Source organism: Somniosus microcephalus, chromosome 15, assembly GCF_052327205.1.
Source record: "Somniosus microcephalus isolate GS21.2 chromosome 15, FLI_Smic_1.0, whole genome shotgun sequence".
NCBI lineage: Eukaryota > Metazoa > Chordata > Chondrichthyes > Squaliformes > Somniosidae > Somniosus > Somniosus microcephalus.
In genome coordinates, this window is record NC_141001.1 from 111390110 (window position 1) to 111410693 (window position 20584).

General features: G+C 44.4%; 1 protein-coding gene across 5 annotated transcripts in view; it reads right to left on the reverse strand.

Moving 5' to 3' along the window:
• dnajc24 (DnaJ (Hsp40) homolog, subfamily C, member 24) overlaps positions 1-20584 on the reverse strand; it is a 127402-nt gene that overhangs the window by 44847 nt on the left and 61971 nt on the right. For 4 of the 5 annotated variants that reach the window (XM_086008296.1, XM_086008292.1, XM_086008295.1 and 1 more), the window contains exon 4: positions 7940-8078. In XM_086008296.1, the coding sequence (XP_085864422.1) occupies positions 7940-8078 (139 nt within the window). The remainder of the gene's footprint in view (positions 1-7939; positions 8079-20584) is intronic. The other variant, XM_086008297.1, reaches the window with a different exon arrangement.

Here is a 20584-nt window from a genome sequence, read left to right on the forward strand (position 1 = left end):
AGGAGGTCTTAAAGGAAGAGAGCTAGAGATGCGGAGAGCTTTAGGGAGGAAATTCCAGAGCTTAGGGCCTAGGCAGTTGAAAGGACAGTCGTCAATAGTGGAGCGATTAAAATCAGGGATGCGCAAGTGGTGCATCTTTGACCAACCTGTTCTAATATCTCGTGGCTCGGTGTGAAATTTTGTTTGATAATTTTCTTGCTGTGAAGCACCTTAGGAGGTCTTACTATATTAAAAGGTGCTAGATAAATGCAAGATGTTGTTGGGATAGGATACGGACAGCAGAGTTTTCGATGAGCTGCAGTTTATGGCGGGGGGGGGGAATGTGGAGAAGATGTGAGGCACGCCAGGAGAACATTGGAATAATTAAGGCTGGAGGTGACAAAAGCATGGATGAGGGTTTCAGTAGCAGATAGGCTGAAGCAGGCGTGAAGGCAGACATTGCTACGGAAGTGGAAGTAGGCGGTCTTTGCGATGGACAGGGTATTGAGTCGGAAGCTCAGCTTGGGGTCAAATAGGGTGCCGAGGATGCGAACAGTCTGACTCAACCCAAGTCAATGGCCGGGTAAGGGGATGGAATCGGTGCCAAGGATATGGGATTCAGAAACTGCGCAGAAGCGTACTGCGCACTCCAACAACCGGAAGCATGATGTTACTGTTTTTTTTAAAAATGAGAACATTAACGAGCCTGCTCCCTAACCGGCTTTTTTTAAACGAGCCCGCTCCCTAACTGGCTGTTTTTAAACGAGCCCGCTCCCTAACCGGCTGTTTTTAAACGAGCCCGCTCCCTAACCGGCTGTTTTTAAACGAGCCCGCTCCCTAACCGGCTTTTTTTAAACAAGCCCTACCCGGCTTTTTTTAACGAGCTGCTCCCTTCCCGGCTTTTTTTAAATTATAAATGAGCCCACTCCCTTCCCGGCTTTATTTAAATGAACCCGCTCCCTTCCCGGCTTTTTCCTCACGAGCCCGCTCCCTTCCCGGCTTTTTAAAAAAAAAGAGCCCCCTCCCTTCTTGGCTTTTTCTCACGAGCCTGCTCCCTTCCCGGCTGTTTTTAAACGAGCCCGCTCCCTAACCGGCTGTTTTTAAACGAGCCCGCTCCCTAACCGGCTGTTTTTAAACGAGCCCGCTCCCTAACCGGCTGTTTTTAAACGAGCCCGCTCCCTAACCGGCTGTTTTTAAATGAGCCCGCTCCCTAACCGGCTGTTTTTAAACGAGCCCGCTCCCTCCCCGGCTTTAAAAAAAAAAGTTTTTGAAGGAGCTCGCTGCAGTGACGAACCGGAAGCGCGCATACGCAGAACGTATGCTACGGTATTAGTGTCGGGGGTTGAAGACAATGGTTTTAGTCTTCCCAACGTTTAACTGGAAGAAATCCAGGACTGGATGTCGGTCAAGAAGTCTGGCAATACAGAGGCAGCACAGAGTGGTGTTGGAGAGGTAGAGCTGGGTGTCGTTAGTGTACATGTAGTACCTGACCCCCTGTCTTTGGATGATGTCACCAAGGGGCAGTCTATAGATAAGGGAGCCAAGGATAGATCTTTGAGGAACTTCAGAGGTAACAGTGCGCAGGCAGGAAGAGAGACCATTACTGGAGATGTATTGGCCACAATTGGATAGGTTAAGAGGGTAATTAAGCAAGGACAGTCTCAGTGAGCTGGATAATGGAGGAGATACATTGGAGAAGGATGATGTGGTTGACTGTAAATTGCTGCAAGAAAGTTGAGAAGGACGAGAAGGGATAGCGCACCACGGTCACATAGGATGACATTTGTGACTTTGATCAGCATTATTTCCATGGTGGGATGTAAACATGACTGGAGAGATTCAAACTTGGAGTTGCATGAAAGATGGCCATGAATTTGGGATGTGACAACACATTCAAGGGCTTGGAGGGGAAAGGGTGGTTGGAGATAGGACAATAGTTTGCAAAGACAAAGGTTTTTCGAAAGGCAGGGGGTGTAATGACGGCAGTTTTGAAAAGAGGAGGAACAATACCAGAGGTGGGGGAATCATTTACAATGTCAGGTCACATGGGGATCAGTTAGGGAAGTTAGGTAGTCAGCAGTTTAGTGGGAATGGGGTCAAGGAAGCAGAAGAGGAGTCTCATGGAGAAGAGAAGTTCAAAGAGCGTTAAGAGGTTAGATGTGACTTTAAAAGAATGTGTTTAGAAACCAACTTTATCCATTATTGAACTTTCAGTTGGGGATACATGTTGCTGGACAAGTAGCATTGGTTTGATAAAGCTATCACATGACAACAGTAATTATTTTTCATTTTGAAAACTTTTTAAAAAGGAAAAAGTAACTAATAGAAACTGACCATACTTGACAAAGATTAAAACAGATACATTTGCCCAGTGAACACGCGAAAGTAGGAGCCCCCAGACTGAACACATCACAGGCCACTTAGGTGCTTACCATGGAGCCTCTTAGATCATGTATAAACTTTAAATGAATGTCCCCATTAATTGTGCATATCTCACGATGGTAATCTAACAGACGTAAGTGCTCTAATTTATCCACCAGTGAGGCAGCAGCACTATTCAAACCACCAGGCCCACAAAATTCAAACAAGAGAAGCCACCAAATAAGAAATAAAGGCAAATAGGACGGAGATGTCTGGACTTGTCCTGCCACTCCTGCTCTGAAGCCCTAAATAAAGTGGAGCAGGCCCACTACAACTACATTTCCTTGGCTTAACCCATTCCAGCGTTTCCACTGGTTGGACGGGCACTGGGATCCAAGAAAGAACTTGCTAAACTGAACTCAAATAAAACCAAGCAGGTGCCCAATTACCAACAGTGCAGCATTCCCCTTTTCATAAGTTACACTAAACCAATGATAGTGCCCATTTCATTCCATTCAACGTGATCCCTTTTCTGACCCTAAAGGATGATAAGTTTTGCAATAAGCAGCCAAGTGATGCCGTGGAATGGCAGGGCACTGCTTTTCTTCTATAATTCTTCCGTAAAAGCTCCTGATCTCAACTGTGCAGTCAGGGGAATATCATGGTGGTGGGGACATTGGCAAAAGAAAAGTTAGCTAAGTCACTCTCATGCAACTCCTAGCAGCAAGCTTGAGAAAAACATTGGCAAATCGCCAAAGAGCTGGCCCTTGCCCACACTCGCAGCCACAGAGATGGTACTTGGCATTGGGGTCCAAATGAAAGTTCAGTATAAGGTTTGTCGTATTAAAATGAGCAGGGAAAAATATGTACATATAAACTCAAGGAAAAAAAGTCAAACTGAACAAGTGGTTATGCAGTTCTAGTAACACAGAATTTAAAAATAAAACTCATTCCAATCTACATATAAAGAATTAGGTTATTTGTACTGCATCTAATTGTTTCATCTTTCTGCATTTATATAACTCATCAACTTTTAGAACGCCCTTGCATTTGTACGAGGATTGGTTGGCTCTTTGAATCACATTATCGTATGATGGTGTAAATCTAAAATGAAAACTTGCTTTCCTTAACTCTTAGTCATTCTTAAAGCTGTGGGTCCAAATAAAGATAGCACTAAAGCGCCACGTTCTCATGCGACAGCCGATGAAAGCTGCTGAGGGAGTCCTGGAATAGCCAAAAAGGACAAGCCTCTGTGACCTCCTGTCCTGCTGGGTTTGATCTGACAAAGAGAGGTGGAGCGATTGTGCCGCTCCATTGTCTCAACTGTCAGATCAGAGAAAACACTGTTAGGCTCATCATTAAGGTTTATGGGGCTGCAATTGAAGGGGATTAAAAGCAAAATCTATTGAGATCCTTTTAGACTGGAGAATAACATTAAATAACTATTAGAGGCTTGGCTCAATAATGCTTTACTGTGGCTCTTGCTGGGGCATTCACAATTCCAGAAGCGCACATGTTCTCCCAGCTGCGCTACTTTATTTATCGAGGGCTACCCATAAACTACAGCTTAAAATAACTCTCCAGCTTTAATGCAATGTCCAATTTGTAAGGAACGCATACAATAATGAAATACCAATACATTGAGATCAGATTTGTAAACACGTACGAGTTTTAAAACATACTTTCCTGACAGCATAAACATTTTTTAAAAATAAAACCGGTGTCCCATAAGCTGTGCCCGATCGTGAAAATACTCCATAGAAATTCTTCAATCCACAAGCTGGAGGTTAAATATTATGGCTGATGACTGGCATGAGGAAAGAAAATTCCCAAAAAGAAATGACTTATCTTGAAAGGCATACATTAGGGAACAACCTGGCCACATAGTGGCCTCTGACATTTATAAATAGATGTTTCTTGTATGATTGAAAGAGAAGCTTGTGATAAAGACCTACACTTATCTATTGCTGTCAATGTGTTGGTCCCAACAGACATCAGATTCCCCATAACCACCAGTTTGGCCGGGGGGGGGGGGGGTCAAAATGGTTTGAAAAGTAATCAGTACTTTTTTTTTTTTTAGGTAAGATGGTCATAAACAAAGTGAGATACCAATATCTCTCCTCCAGTGCCAGCAATCCCGTTAGACACACCGCCTACTGCCTACTTTTGTTTTAAAGGATTTTACGTTGTCGGTCACAGACAAGTACTTAGCACGCCCCATCAGATATGCTTGTAAAGATATTTACCATCTGTTTGCACTTAGTCTGTAAAGCTGCCTGCAAAGCACAGATCACAATGTTTTGCAATAACATTGTCATTTTCCCTGTGCGTGCATCTTCCAATTTCATACTAACACAACTCAGGCACGGCTGTGGAAAAGATCTTTTGACATGGACTACTGTTATTCCATCCCAGTTTACCTTCTAACAGGAATGAACCAACAATATCGAGAATGGATTCATGGGGGCCCAGAAGCAAGACATCACTGGCACATGCAGAGAGCTTGGATGGTATTCTTAATTCTCAACCAATGACAGATGGTGGGCGAGGATCAAATGACAGCAGTCACTGGCTCAAATGCCAAAATGAACAAGAGAGTGGACAGCATTCCCGGCTAGCACTTCCTAGTGTGAAAGCAGAGTAGTTAATACCACTCCATCACGACATTGTTGTACAAGCTTCACATCCTTCCCCAAAAAAGGGAGACAACTACATCACGCTTAGGAAAAGCAAGGGCGACTCCAAATGCTTTTTCTGCTACTAGGACGTAGTCACCGCGGAAACAACAGCCGTGTCAGCCGTGCTCCGTGGGTAGCACTCTCGCCTCTGAGTCAGAAGGTTGTGGGTTCAACTCCCACTCCAGACTTGAGCACAGAAATCTAGGTTGGCGCTCCAGTACAGTACTGAGGGAGCGCTGCACTGTCAGAGGTGCCGTCTTTGGGATAAGACGTTAAACCGAAGCCCCGTCTGCCCTCTCAGGTGGACGGTAAAAGATCCCACGGCGCTATTTCGAAGCAGGGGGGTTCTCCCCGGTGTCCTGGCCAATATTTATCCCTCGATCAACATAACAAAAAACAGATTATTACATTGCTGTTCGTGGGAGCTTGCTGTGCGCAAATTGGCTGCCGCATTTACAACAACAGTGACTACACTTCAAAAGTACTTCAGTGGCTGTAAAGCGCTTTGGGGCATCCTGAGGTCATGAAAGGTGCTACGGAAATTTTTTTTTAAGATACTGCCTGCAAACTGGTTGATGTGAATCAATGAAGTCAGCAACATTCCCACCTACTTTTTCGTGTCATCGTAGCTGCAATCTTAATTGACCTTATTTAATGATAAATGGACCTGTTCCTGTTTTAGAAGTACCAGTTAGTAATATGTGACACTGCTCCTGTGAAGTTATTAACAGGCCACAGTAATGTCACACGGCGTCACTAACTTTACCAACAACTTCACAGTCACGCTGGCATTCATTTGTTAATAATCAAATAGATAAACAATTCCAACAGCCAAGGATTCCAGTATTCTGGTCAGATACAAGAACATGTTTCTACCCATATTTTACTGCAATGCGCTTGTCTTTTATGACTTAAAGTGGCAGGTATGATAGCTGTACTGCCTTAAAATAAACCATCTCGCAAAGAAAAGGGGCATGGGCATGACTTGCTCTCAAAACCCATGGAACCACTTGAGTAACAGCTTGTTCATATTCCAATGTTTTAAGGCATATTCCCCTGAAACAATGGAAGTTGGATTAAGGAATACACTAAAAGGTGCATGTTTGATCTGTTTTTAAAAAAAAAAAAGAAATTTATATTTTAAAAAAATCACAAGGTGCCATCAAGCAGTTGAGGGTAATATTTTTAATAAAATGCAACTGCACAGATCCACTAGCTTCAAGTTATCAGGTTTTTGATTCTAAATGGCAAATCAAAAGGAACGTCATTAACGGCACAGATCGATTGGGTAGCATTGATTGAACAGTAATTTGGAGAAGGAAGGTATCTGCACATCAACAGAGTGAGTTTGATATTAAGGGGTTTCATTTGATACAGAAATAAAATAATTACGTGGGGTGATCTTTACCCAGAGAATGTGGAACTGGCTACCACAGGGAGTGGTTGAGGTGAATAGTATAGATGCATTTATGGGGAGGCTAGATAAGCATATGAGGGAGAAGGGAATAGAGGGTTATGCTGATACAGTTAGATGAGGAAAGATGGGAGGAGGCTCGAGTGCAGCATAAACGCCGGTATGGACTGGTTGGGCCGAATGGCCTGTTTCTGTGCTGTATATCCGATGTAATCTGATTGGTGCCCAGCCATAGGTTTGAAAGGCCTCAGAATCCAAGCTTACTTGCTTTAACTTGGAAGTTCTCAACTGGGCCAAGCTGTCAAAAAGGAGGCGCTTTATTCAATTTAATCCAAATCAAATTATATCACCAAACTTTGGGCTGGGAAAGAAGGAGCTAAAATAATCTTAAAATATAAAACCAAATACATTAATAACTTCTACTCCAAAGTTTCCCAAGGAAAAGCAATTCCACACTCTCTAGTACTTGCAGACTTGTTTCAAAAACAGATTTAAATAGAGTGAAGCTGCAAGATTGATGACAATATTCTGGAAATCATTAAAACAAAACATTGAAATCAGGCACAGTGACAGAATAGAACTGAATTTCCTTTGGGGTGGGGCCGAACTGGTAACCTTAACAGCAGTGGCCTAAAAAATCATTGCAATAGGTTTGATGCTGTGCCACCTCGGAATAAGAGGAGTCAATAACTGGATCAGACACACTGAAAAGTGATGGTGCCTACACATCAATTCTGGACTAGAGTGTGTTGCAGAGAATGGCTGAGTGTTTTTCCCACAGGCAATACACGACTATTGACTTTTTTCTCCCCCTCCCCTCCCCCATTAGCTGTGTAGGGTATATATACATTTATTTATTGAAGGCTATAATGGAAGTCTGAGGGTCCCCTGTCCTGGGGCCAGAGGAGAAGACAAGCTATCACTTCATGTAATGGTAGCCCATCTCTGACAGACCTGACCTACATTTTCCCTCCTCTTGCTCACAACTGTCTGCCTGTGCTTTAAGAAGACGTTTTGCAATAAGCAGAAAGGAAGTGCATGCTGGGCATGCCTAGTTAATGTCTTTAGTGAATCTAGATTTAACCTCCCTCGTAGCCAATGATTACTAAAGTTCCAGCAAATACCCTGAATAATAAAAAAAAAAGATTTTGTACTTTATCGAAGATTCTCAATGCAACAGTATTACTCAAAACCATTATGCATAGATTATGTTGAATTCCATTTCATTTGCAAGATTACACAAAAATGTACCAAGGATTTATGCAATTGCAAATTAGATTGCATACTGAATTTGGAGCTAGCGAAGAGAAAGAGCGACACATGGATAAAAACAAGCGCATGTAGCAGGTTTAGTAGAAGTATGCAGCAAGAAGGTTGCTCTCATCATAATTACACATAAATAATTTATTGATTTTATCTACTCTTGAGAAGCCATTTTAATTTAAGTGATACTGAATTGATGACTTAGAAAGCTGCTGCCTTCACAAAGCTCCTCGGCAGAACCTACCACGACGCTGCAGGTCATACTCTCTCTTTGTCTCTTCATTCCCTAGTATTTTCCACGCCTGATCAACTTCGATGAACCTCTGTACGCGCTCCTCAAGTTCTCCCGCTGGCACATCTGCACTCTGTTTGTCCGGATGATACTGCCAATCAGAAAGGGGAAGGGGGGGGGGGGGGGGGGGAAAGTTGACAGTGAAAAAAATAATCAATACTATAGCTCAGATTTTGTTTTGGGGAGGGCAACAGAAAGTGAGGTAGTCGAGAATACGAGTCAAGACTGTTGGGCTCCAGAGACTGCAGCCAGGTTAATTAAACCGCAGGAGTCACAGACATCGATGTCACAACCTGCTCCGACAGCATTTTCTGGATAATTTGCTGTTGGCGCTGTTGGCATTATGGACAATTTACCAAAGAGATGTTGTGAACAGGAAGAATGAGAAACAAAAAAGGGGGGGGGCAGGGGATGTGCGAAAGAGTAAAAAGAAACACGATACACAAGTCAAACGTGCGGCTATTCAAAAATTTACAGTATTAAAAAATACACACTATAAACACTCAGTAAATATGGGTAAATGCAACTCCAACTAGTTACTGCTAGCAACCATTGCACTCAGACAGTATTTATACCCAATGCAGGAATACAATATCTAACAGATAATGCAGAAAAATAATTATAAATGCAATAGGTGGTTATAAAGAAATCCTACTTCTGCTATATCGGGGTGAAAATCCAACACTGGGAGATGCTTTAACTGTCGGTTTACAATTAATTTCATCATCATAGCAATAAATAAGAAGTCCAGCCTATTTTGTCTTTCACCCTATTAGTGTCACATCTTATAGCTGCTGATGGGGCCTGACATTAGCAGGGTTAAACCATATGAAGAATCTACCTTTCCACCGCCGTGATAAAACCCTGTACATACTGTATTACATTTGAAAGAACACCACTAATTAAAACAGAGTGTGGTCTCCTTATCTACATCCCACAAAATTAATTACCAGCTGTACTTTATAATGCTTTAAAATGTAGTATTAGACAACGTAAATGGTGCTTGACTTTCTCTTCTCTGAAGAGCATTTCAGTGCTTTCAAATGTAATAATAAAAAAGGTTTGCCACAAACAGGTTGCTGTCTGCGAGCACCTCTCATCTGACATTTAACTCATGGTTCTTTGTCTGCTTTTATTGTGGAAGTACCTATGTAGCATTTAATTAAAACAAGAGCACATCTGCTAGTAAACGTTTAAGCTTCTGTAATCCACTAAACACTTCTTTTGTGATCAAGGTAAGGATTCAATTTACTGAAAGGTATTGAGCACTGTACGCGAGACTAAATACACAAACTTCATGTAAGCGGGATTATATTGATTCGTAAAAAAGTGCAGACTGAGTTTCACAATACAAAGCGCAAGTGTCAAGATTTTTTAAAAACAGTGTTACCTTTGAACTCAACAAACCCCTTTGAGTTCTTTCTATATGATTACATTCCTTTTTCTATGCAATTTTACTATCTCAGCTGTCAGGGACGCTAACTGTCTTATCACAGCCCCCACACATTACAATAATGAAATGCTTTAATCACATTTTGACCAAGTTTAAAAAACCTCAGATGAGCAATGGGAGTTTCATCTGCCAGTCCTAATTAGCACTTGGTTTGGTTTTCACGTTACATTAAAAAAAGAAAACATAAAATTCTATAATGGTATCAGTTAACCCTGTAGTGACGGGATTTGCTCTGTGAACCATGGCATTCTCATTAACGGTGTAGTGCACACTCACAGGGGCTTTGTGGTCAATGACATGATCCTTTTTTGTGCAGAAAACCATTTTAAGTATCCAAGTACTCAATCAGTGCCTCCAGAGCACTATTCTACTTTACAATGCTCATGTAGACCCTGCCTCTGTCAGTAGCAAGCTCTAACGATTTGTCTCGACGTAAGGAAAGGACCAGTTAAGCCAAGTTAACAATAGAATTTTAGAATAATGTGCTACCCATCATATTCATAGGCTGGCCATATTCTTTTAGTTATTCTTTAGGCGCAAACTAGGCAACGCTCTACCGAATGTATCGGTTTTACCAACAGTGAAAGCCGACCAACCTCGGAGCGCAATGAACGCTGAGAAAACACCGTCCCCAAATTGTGTTCCCCAAATCTGTCTTTCGGTGCATCGTCAGGAGGAAGGAGCACCAGATTATGGCAGCCAGGAGGGTTGGGGGAAGGGGAAGAGGAAGGGGAATGGGAAGGTACAGTAACATAGCGGTTATGTTACTGGACCAGTAATCCAGAGGCCTGGATTAATGATCCAGAGATACAAGTTCAAATCCCACCATGACTGCTGGTGAATTTAAATTCAATTAAATAAATCTGGAATAAAAAAAGCTAATGTCAGTAATGGTGACCATGAATCTACCGGATTGTCATTAAAACCCATCTGGTTCACTGATGTCCTTTGGATAAGGAAATCTGCCATCCTTACCTGGTCTGGCCTATATGTGACTCCAGACCCACAGCAATGTAGTTGACTCTTAACTGCCCTTTGAAATGGCCTAGCAAGCCACTCTGTTGTATTCAAGAAGATGGCTCACCACCAACTTCTCGAGGGCAATTAGGGATGGACATAAATGCTGGCCTTGCCGGCAACGTCCACATCCAGTGAATGAATTAAAAAAAAGACAGTGGGATCTAGAAAAGGCAAATTACCACTCAGGCTTCAAAATTAAGTTCACTATTTTCTCAGCTGACCACGTAAGATTGGTACGATAGCAAAATACTGCAGATGCTGGAAATCCGAAATATCAACAGAAAATGCTGGAAAAACTCAGCAGGCCAGGCAACATCCGTGGAGAGAAATTAAAGTCAACGTTTCGGGTCAAGACACTTGATAAAGGGTTTTGACCCGAAACGTTGATTCTAATTTCTCTCCACGGATGTTGCCTGGCCTGCTGAGTTTTTCCAGCATTTTCTGTTGTTATTAATTAAGATTGGTAGTTCAACTCAAGTGTCACTCTGAAACAAACATAAAAGGGTCAATTTTAACGCCAATTCCACCCCCCCCCCCCCCACCAACACTATCCCCACCCCTGACCGGTGGGACATCCCAAAGCGCTTTATTAACAATTAATTGCTTTTGAACTATCGTCACTTAATGTAGGCAAATACAGCAGCCGATTTGCACACAGCAAGGTCCCACAAATAGCAATGAGCTCATGACCAGTTAATTTGCCTTTTTTGTGTTGGGAGAGGGATAAGTATTGGTCAGGAGAACACCCTTGCGCTTCTTCGAATAGTGCCACGGGGTATTTTATGTCCAACAACAGGTCGACGGGGCCTCTGTTTAATGTCTCATCCAAAATGACAGCACCTCTGACAATTCAACGCTCCCTTAGTACTGCACTTAATTGTCAGCCTAGATTATATACTCAAAGCTGTGGTGTGGGGATTGAATTCATGGCCCTCTGGCTCAGAGGTGAGTGATATCACTGAGCAAGCGGACACTTGAGGGTTAAATTTTACAATTATAGTTTTAGATTTTCCTCTATTGTAACATGGAGAGCTGCCAACACCTGTGGAACCCGTACCACAGCAAGAGCCGTCAACTTCGAGAGAGGATTATAATTTTGGTCTGTCCAATCCCATATCATTTGTGCTTGTATTCAGAGAACTTTATGTATGTTGAGGTCCATTTAGATTCCAGATACTAGCTTCTGAACCTTCCTTTTGATGGCATTGGAAATTATAAACACACACACCTGCAACACTGTACAGCATTTTTCAGTTCAATGTACACTGCCTGTCCAGAGCTACAAGTCCTTCAAGCTTTCATTACTGGCTCCAAGAGGGCGGCACCAAGATAGTCAACTATGTCTAATCCATTCACCTTGGACGAACTAAATGCAGCCCTGTCGACAACCAAATCTGGAAAAGCTGCTGGTCCAGATGGTGTTTACCCAGAATTCTTAAAAGCACTGGGATCCAAAGCGAAGCGACAGTTGACCTCCTTCTTCTCCGAGGTACTGGCAACCAGTAAAATTCCATCTATTTGGAGGGAGACTAAAATAACTGCCCTCCTGAAGCAGGGGAAGAATGCTTGCGGAGCCTCCAACTATCGTCCGATCTCCTTACTTTGCACTTGTTATAAAGTGCTGGAGAGGCTACTACACCACAGACTAACCCCCATCATTGAGCCAACCAACCCTAAGGAGCAAGTGGGCTTCCGGAGCGGCATTAACTGCTGACCAAGTGGTAGCTTTAACAACGCACATCGAAGCAGGCTTCCAGCTCCAGCTCCAGCCCGCTGTAGCATTCGTGGACCGGTCAGCGGCTTATGACACAGTATGGAAGCATGGACTGCTTTTCAAGCTCTCCACCATTTTACCCTGCAGAACAACGACCCATCTTCTCAACTCCATGCTTAGCAACCGACGGTTCCGTGTGTACACTGGCACCCAGAAGAGCAGGTATAGGACATTGAACTCCCACAGGGTTCTGTCCTGGCACCCATGTTATTCAACGTTTACACCAGTGACCTGCCCAAAACAGAGTCCCACAAGTTCGCTAATACTGATGACATTGCCTTGGCCACGCAAAACATGAATCTGTCCGTCACCGAGGAGACCCTGACCAGTGAGTTAGAGGGTGGAGGCCTACTTCCGCCGATGGCGACTTCGGCCAATCCCGCAAGAGACCATTACCTCGACATTCCACCTCAACACCCATCAAGCAAACCAAGCTTTGAAAGTCTCCTTTTGCAACGCAGAGATAAACCATGCCAAAAAACCCTTCTATTTAGGAGTCATGCTTGATCGCACCCTGTTGTTTAGACAGCATCTTCAGATCCTTGGGAAGAAACTAAAGAGTAGGGTCAACTTAATCCAGAAACTCGCAAGATCCACAGGGGGAGCAGATGCTCAAACCCTCCGTACGGCAGCACTCGCCCTGGTGTACTCTACAGCGGAGTACTGCTCTCCGGCATGGCTATCAAGTCCGCATGTCAAATCAGTTGATGTCCAGCTGAACTCTACTGTGAGAATTATCACCAGTACGCTTTTATCGACACCAACACCTTGACTGCCCGTGTTTTCAAACATCGCACCACCACACCTACGCTGCAAACATGCAATGTCCAGAGAATACAACCGCTACACCAGCGAAGACACACCGATCCAGGCCGACTTGAACAACCTACCACCAACCTGCCTCAAATCTAGAAGGCCATTTTGGACCGTCGCCGAAGCCCTTCAGCAATCTCCCCTCAGCTTTGATGACCGATGGCGAAATGCTTGGAAGAACTGCAACATACGGAATGGATTCCTTATAGAGAACCCCACAGTACAACCTGAAGGATCAAACTTTCCTCCCAAACAGTAGACAACCATCAACCCCCTCAGAACTGGACATGGTAGATGCTGACACCTTCTCCATAGATGGAAGATTAAAGCATCCCCATCATGTGACTGTGAAGCTCCTAATCAGACCCTGGAGCACATCATTGAGCACTGCCCTCAGAGGAAATTCGCAGGCAGGCTACAAGATATACAGGCTGTTACACCGGAAGCTCTGGCCTGGATATTTAATTTAGATATTGATATTTGATTTGCTTTCCTACTACCATACGAAAGAAGAAGATTATTACTGGCTCCTGCTTGATAAGGGAGCTAACGCTGGAGCATAATCACTTTTGCACTCCAGCTCAAACAGGACAATGTCCCTGGTCACTTTGCTCCTGATGTTTTTTGATAAACTGTGTTCAATAAATTAAGTTTAAAACAGTCAGTGATGACTATTACCCAGTACATGGTAGAGATATTATTGAACTGCATCTGCCACCCATCTGCCCATGGTACTAATACAGCTATTATTATACAAATACAGGTTAAAGTGACACGTATGTTTAGGCAACAAAGAATGATATACTGGTGCGCGAATATAGCAAAGAAATGGCGATCACTACAATAGTAATATCTCACCATTTAACATAGAACCATAGAAGATAGGAGCAGGAGTAGGCCATTCGGCCCGTCGAGCCTGCTCCACCATTCAATGAGATCATGGCTGATCATCCAAATTCAGTACCCTGTCCCTGCCTTCTCCCCATATCCCTTGATCCCTTTAGCCTCAAGAAATATATCCAACTCTTTCTTGAATATATTTAATGAACTGGCCTCCACCGCCCTCTGTGGCAGAGAATTCCACAGGTTCACCATTCTCTGGGTGAAGAAATTCCTCCTCATTTCAGTCCTAAATGGCTTACCCCTTATCCTTAGACTATGACCCCTGGTTCTGGACTCCCCGGCCATCCGAAACATCCTTCCTGCATCTAGTCTGTCCAGACCGGACAGAATTTTATAGGTTTCGATGAGATCCCCTCTCAATCTTCTAAACTCCAGCGAGTATAAGCCCAATCGACACAATCTCTCCTCATACGTCATTCCTGCCATCCCAGGTATCAGCCTGGTGAATCTTCGCTGCACTCCCTCCATGGCAAGAACGTCCTTCCTCAGGTAAGGTGACCAAAACTGCACACAATACTCAAGGTGTGGTCTCACCAAGGCCCTGTACAACTGTAGCAAGACATCCTTGTTCCTGTACTCGAACCCTCTTGCTACGAAGGCCAACATACCATTTGCCTTCTTAACCGCTTGCTGCACCTGCATGCTTACCTTCAGCGACTGGTACACAATAACACCCAGGTCTCTTTGCACTTCCCCTTCTCCCAATCTATTGCCATTCAAATAATAATCTGCCTTCCTGTTTTTGCCACCAAAGTGGATAACCTCACATTTATCCACATTATAGTGCATTTGCCATGTTTCTGCCCAATCACCCAACCTGTCCAAATCGTACTGGAGTTTCACGACATCCTCCTCATAGCTTACCCTCCCACCCAGCTTTGTGTCGTCTGCAAATTTGGAGATATTACATCTAATGCCCTCGTCCAGATCATTAATATATATTGTGAACAGCTGGGGTCCTCGGACCGATCCTTGCGGTACCCCACTAGTCACTGCCTGCCACTCGGAAAATGACCCGTTTATTCCAACTCTTTGCTTTCTGTCCGCCAACCAGTTCTCTACCCAAGTCAATACCTTGCCCCCAATCCCATGTGCCTTAATTTTGCACGCTAATCTCTTATGCGGGACCTTATCGAAAGCCTTCTGAAAGTCCAAATACACCACATCCACTGGTTCTCCTTTATCTATTTTACCAGTTACATCCTCAAAAAATTCCAGTAGATTAGTCAAGCATGATTTACCTTTTGTAAATCCATGTTGACTTTGTCCGATCCTGTCACTGCTTTCCAAGTGCTCTGCTATTACATCTTTTATAATAGACTCTAGCATTTTCCCCACTACCGATGTCAGGCTTACCGGTCTATAATTCCCCGCTTTTTCTCTACCACCTTTTTTGAATAGTGGGGTAACATTAGCTACCCTCCAATCCATGGGTACCGTTCCAGAGTCTATCGAGTTCTGGAAGATGACCAGCAATGCATCTACTATCTCTAGGGCCACTTCCTTAAGTACCCTGGGATGTAGACCATCAGGCCCTGGGGATTTATCGGCCTTCAGTCCCATCAATTTTCCTAACACCATTTCCCTACAAATACTGATTTCTTTCAGTTCCTCCCTTTCATCAGACCCTATGTTCCCTGGCATCTCTGGGAGGTTATTTGTGTCCTCCTTTGTGAAGACAGAACCAAAGTTTGTATTTAGTTGGTCTGCCATTTCCTTGTTTCCCATTATAAATTCCCCTGATTCTGACTAAGGGACCTACGCTTGACTTCACTAATCTTTTTCTCTTCACATATCTATAAAAGCTTTTACAGTCAGTTTTTATGTTCCCTGCAAGCTTACTCTCATATTCTATTTTCCCCCTCTTAATTAATCCCTTTGCCCTCCTTTGTTGAATCCTAAACTGCTCCCAATCCTCAGGATTGTTGCTTTTTCTAGCCAATTTAAATGTCCTCTCCTTGGATCTTATGCTATCCCTAATTTCCCTTGTTAGCCACGGTTGAGTCACCTTTTTTGTTTTATTTTTATGCCAAACTGGGATGAACAAATTCTGTAGCTCATCCATTCGGTCTTTGAATGTTTGCCATTGCCTATCCACCGTCAACCCTTTGAGTGCCATTCCCCAATCAATCCTACCCAACTCGCTCCTTAGACCATCGTAGTTTCCTTTATTTAAATTGAGGACCCTTGTCTCTGAGTCAACTACTTCATTCTCCATCTTAATGAAGAATTCTATCATATTATGATCGCTCCGACCCAAGGGGCCTCGTACAACAAGATTGCTAATTAATCCTTTCTCGTTACATAATACCCAGTCTAAGATGGCCTGATCTCTGGTTGGTTCCTCGACATATTGGTCCAGGAAACCATCCCGTAAACACTCCAGGAATTCCTCCTCCACAGTATTGTTACTAATTTGGTTGGCCCAATCTATATGCAGATTAAAGTCACCCGTGATGACTGCTGTGCCCTTATTGCACGCTTGTAATAAAAGCATTTCCAACCCATTTCATTTCCTCCTTCAAAACTGGGATTGATACATTTTTGTTAAGTAAACGTATCATATGGAGCAACGGTGGACAAATGGAGTTGAGGCGCAGATCAGCAATGCCCCAATTGAATGGCGGAGCAGGGATTTCACGAATGGCAGAACAGGGGTTTCCACTGTGAATAAGTGCTTCCTGATTTTGCTCCTAAATGATCTAGCTCTAATTTTAAGATTATGCCCCATTGTTCTGCAGAGGAAGTAGATTCTTTGTTTTCTACCCTATCAAATCCCTTTATCATTTTAACGACCTCAATTACATCTCCCCTCAACCTTCCAAACTCAAGGGAATACAAACCAAGTTTATGCAATCTGTCCTCATAATTGAACTCCTTAAACCTTACAGTATCTAGATTTACATTACTATAACTTTAGATCTAAACTGCAGCCATCCGTTTCCTAGGACCTGATCCACATAAAACTGATCTCCTCTGAACCAATGCCACATTCAGCTACATGACTTACATCTGCTGACCTTCAGACACCCATCACAGCATTCCGGTCCTTCAATCTGGCTATATTTTGGGGTGCCACAATGTAAATGGTATTTTTAACAATCCAAACCATTTCATCACAACACCTCTCCACGAGCCCCACAGCTACGTCAAGTCTCTGTAATAAGCACCGCCGCATTCACTGGTTCAGCAACAGCATACCAAAAGTACTCACTGCTGATCTTGCGCTTTACTATCCTCCCAATTCATGAGGCAACCTTGGTTGGTCAATATCGAATCACAAGCGTAGAATGTTACAGGACAGAAATGGCCCATCAAGCCTTGGTTTTTGGCTTTTGTCACATGAGCTACCTTGTCTATATCTGCTCTTGCTCGTACCCATAGGTCTTTTTCAAGCAACTATTTCATTCACCTTTAAAAGCACATGTAGACTCTACTCCAGCAATGGGTCATGGCAGAGAATTACACATTCTAACCACCCAGGAATTTTTTCCCCTAACATCTCTTAACTCTCTGTGGTTATTTTAAATTTATAGCCTGCTATCGCCTTGCCAGCCTTTTATAATTTTAAGACCTCTTTCAAGCAATGCCTTAACCTTAGTTGAAGTGAAAAAGCCCTCTTAACTGTAACCTTTCATCCTTGGCTATATCCTAGGTTAATCTATACGGCAGCTTTTTATTTCCTTCATCTAATGGGGCGTCCAAAACAATACACAAGATGCAAGGTCTTGTACAAGTTCAACATTAACGGCTTGCTTTTGTATTCTATGGCCCCGATTTTCGGCTTGTGTGGGGAATGGGTGGATTTCCCCGAATGTGGGGTTTCTGACACACGTAAAAAAGTGTCAGCCAGCCCCACGCAATTTTCCCTCAATTGGCCAATTAATTCCCAGCATGTGGGAAGCCTTGCTAATTGTCTAATTCGAGTCAGAAATCCCCACAGTATGATGTCATCATTCGTGGTGCTTTCAAGGTCCATGGCAAGCAATGCATCCTCTGAAGGCTTCCAAATGAACCATACAGGATGTCAGAGGAGCCTGCAGCAGCTGTGGACAGTGCCAGACCCCGAGCTGCCTTCAAATTCGACGAGGCTTCACTGCAGGCATTATTGGATGGGGTTAGGGCCCACAGGGAGGTCCTCTTCCCTAGGTCAGGGAGGAAGAGGCCTCCCACTGAGACCAATGCTGCATGGATGCAGGTGTCAGCAGATGCCAACTCGCTGGGAGTCACCAGAGGAACCTTGGCAATACATCTGTAACTCCTTCCTTTACTCCCCCACAGTACCATCCAGAGCCCCCGTCCGCACTGTGGAGGAGGAAGAGGCTGTGCAGCCAGACTCCTCAGAGGAAGCTCCAACCTCTGAGGGCGCAGCGTCAGCAGAAGTAAGCGCACCCAGCACCAGCGCAGACACTCACACCTCGGGGGGACCTTCGGGACATAGAGTAGTGTTGTCACCTGGTGTTTCACAGCTCACAAGTGAGCCTCAGCAGATTCTGGAGACAGGGACAGCAGTGGAGAGTCCTCATCAGAGGGCGCAGGGCTCTGCCAGCTCAGCTCAGCTGCGCTGCATGTCGACCCTCTACCTCTGGGTCCATCGGCAAGAGAAGAGGTGATGGATCTCCATGCACAGATGCAGGAGTCTCTGGCAGGTTTTGTCTCCAGGGTCGCTGCGAGTGTGGAGCAAATGGAGGAGTCCATAGCGACCATGAGCAGAGCCTTTGTGGAGTCACTGGTGCATGAACGCAGCACCATGGAAAGGTTGGCAACCTCCATGGAGGAGATAACTCGCCAGCATACGGAAAACATGGTGAGTGCTCATAAGAGAATGACATCTCTTGAGGAGCGTTGGCCATCTGTTGAACAGAGAAACCAGATCTTCATGGAAGTCCTTCTGAGTAGAACTGCCAGTGCAGAAACGGGTCCCCATGGCCCCCTAAAGCGCAGCAAGGTGCTCTCAAGCCACTTCCAAGCGCTGGCCCCTTCTGGCCTGTGCAGCTTCAGGTGAGTGAGCAGCAGCCTGGTGCTCCTGGTGCTCATCCTGCTGTTCCTGGTTCTGCTGCTGCCACCTCTGCTGTTGGAGATCCTCTAATGCCAGGAAGGGAAGGTGCCAAAGGCCTCCCATGCTTCTGGCAGATGCCTCGGTTGAGGAGGTCCTGAGTTAGGGTGGTGAGAGGGGCTTCTCAGGAGCTCACACTGAAGAAGTGTGAGGCTCCAACTTTCTGCAGCTGCTCCCAAGGCTTCAAATAGTTCCCCCAAGCCTTGATCAACAAGGTCCTGCAGCCTGCAAATGCTGCCTCTTTAAATCTCTTCAGCCCTCAGCGACCTGCTGCTGCAAGCAAGCAAGCCAGCTGTTTTCACGCCAGCTCTCATCGGCGGGGTTCCCCGCAGGCGGGTTTCAGGTGGGGAAAGCCCCAAAGTCGCAACGGCACGGGAAAATCGTCCTTAACAAGGTGATCATTGGTGATTAGTGCTCCGACGAGCAGTCCCGCCAGCGGCGGGCGGGACTGAAGCGGGGCGCGTGTAAACGGCAGTCCGAAAGTCGGACGGGGCGGGGAATCAGGCGGGGGGGGTCCCGACCCGATTTTTCCGCGATTTTCGGACCACGGCCGCATGAAAAGCCGCCAGACAGCTGCCTGAAAATCGGGGCCTATGTCTCTGGACGCAAAACCAAGGATTCGGTTCAGTTTTCTTAATAAAAGTGACAATCTACTTTTGCTGCTACCTTTAATGACCTGTTTATCTGCACACCAAGGTCCCTCTGCCACTTCACTCTATTTAAAATATTACCATTTAAAGTGCATTTCCTTTCCTTATTTCCAAAGTGCATTACTGTACTTTTTTCTACACTGAACTGCATCTGCCACCTATCTGCCCATGGTACTAACCTAAGCCTTCTTGCAGTCTTTCACTATCTGCTGTAATTTGCTACACACCAGTCCCCCGCCACACCCACAACTTGTTGCATCTTTTTGAGGATCAAAAATACCAGCTGCACATGGTGGAATCAGCTTCGCTTCACATGCCTCACCTGTCTGACTCCAAGAGGATACGACACTATCTCCCAGGCAATCAGTGTCCCACGCCGCCTCATCACCATCAGATCCTCCTGGTCCATTCGGACATGCTGGAGTTCTACCGGAGATTATCCACTGGAACTTATTTCTTCATCTTTTACTACCTAGAGGGGACCAAGTTCCAGTATTTCGTGTCACTGGAAAATTTTGATATTGGTCCCTCAATTTCCAGATAATTTCTGCACATTTTGACAAGTCTCAACTCTTCAAGAGTTATCCCATACCAACACCTGCTCTACACCCTCATCCATAACCTACGCAATTTCCACCTCACTCCACAAATACCCTCATCTTCAGCTCCACTGATACCCAGGGTGATGACCTGGGGGAAAAGCAGAAAGAAACAAGGCAAAATACCAGGGTTTCCAAAAGTAAGCTTGAAGATAAAAAAAGACACAGCCCAACCCAAGCCTGTCAAATAACTCCCCCTTTGCAAACCTAATGATCTGTTGCAGACACTGCAAGTAGTTGGTATTATGTTCAGACACATTCTGTGAATAGCTTTTTAAAATTAAATATTGGAGAACCAACACAAGGGAAAAACCTACTTGACCTTGTCT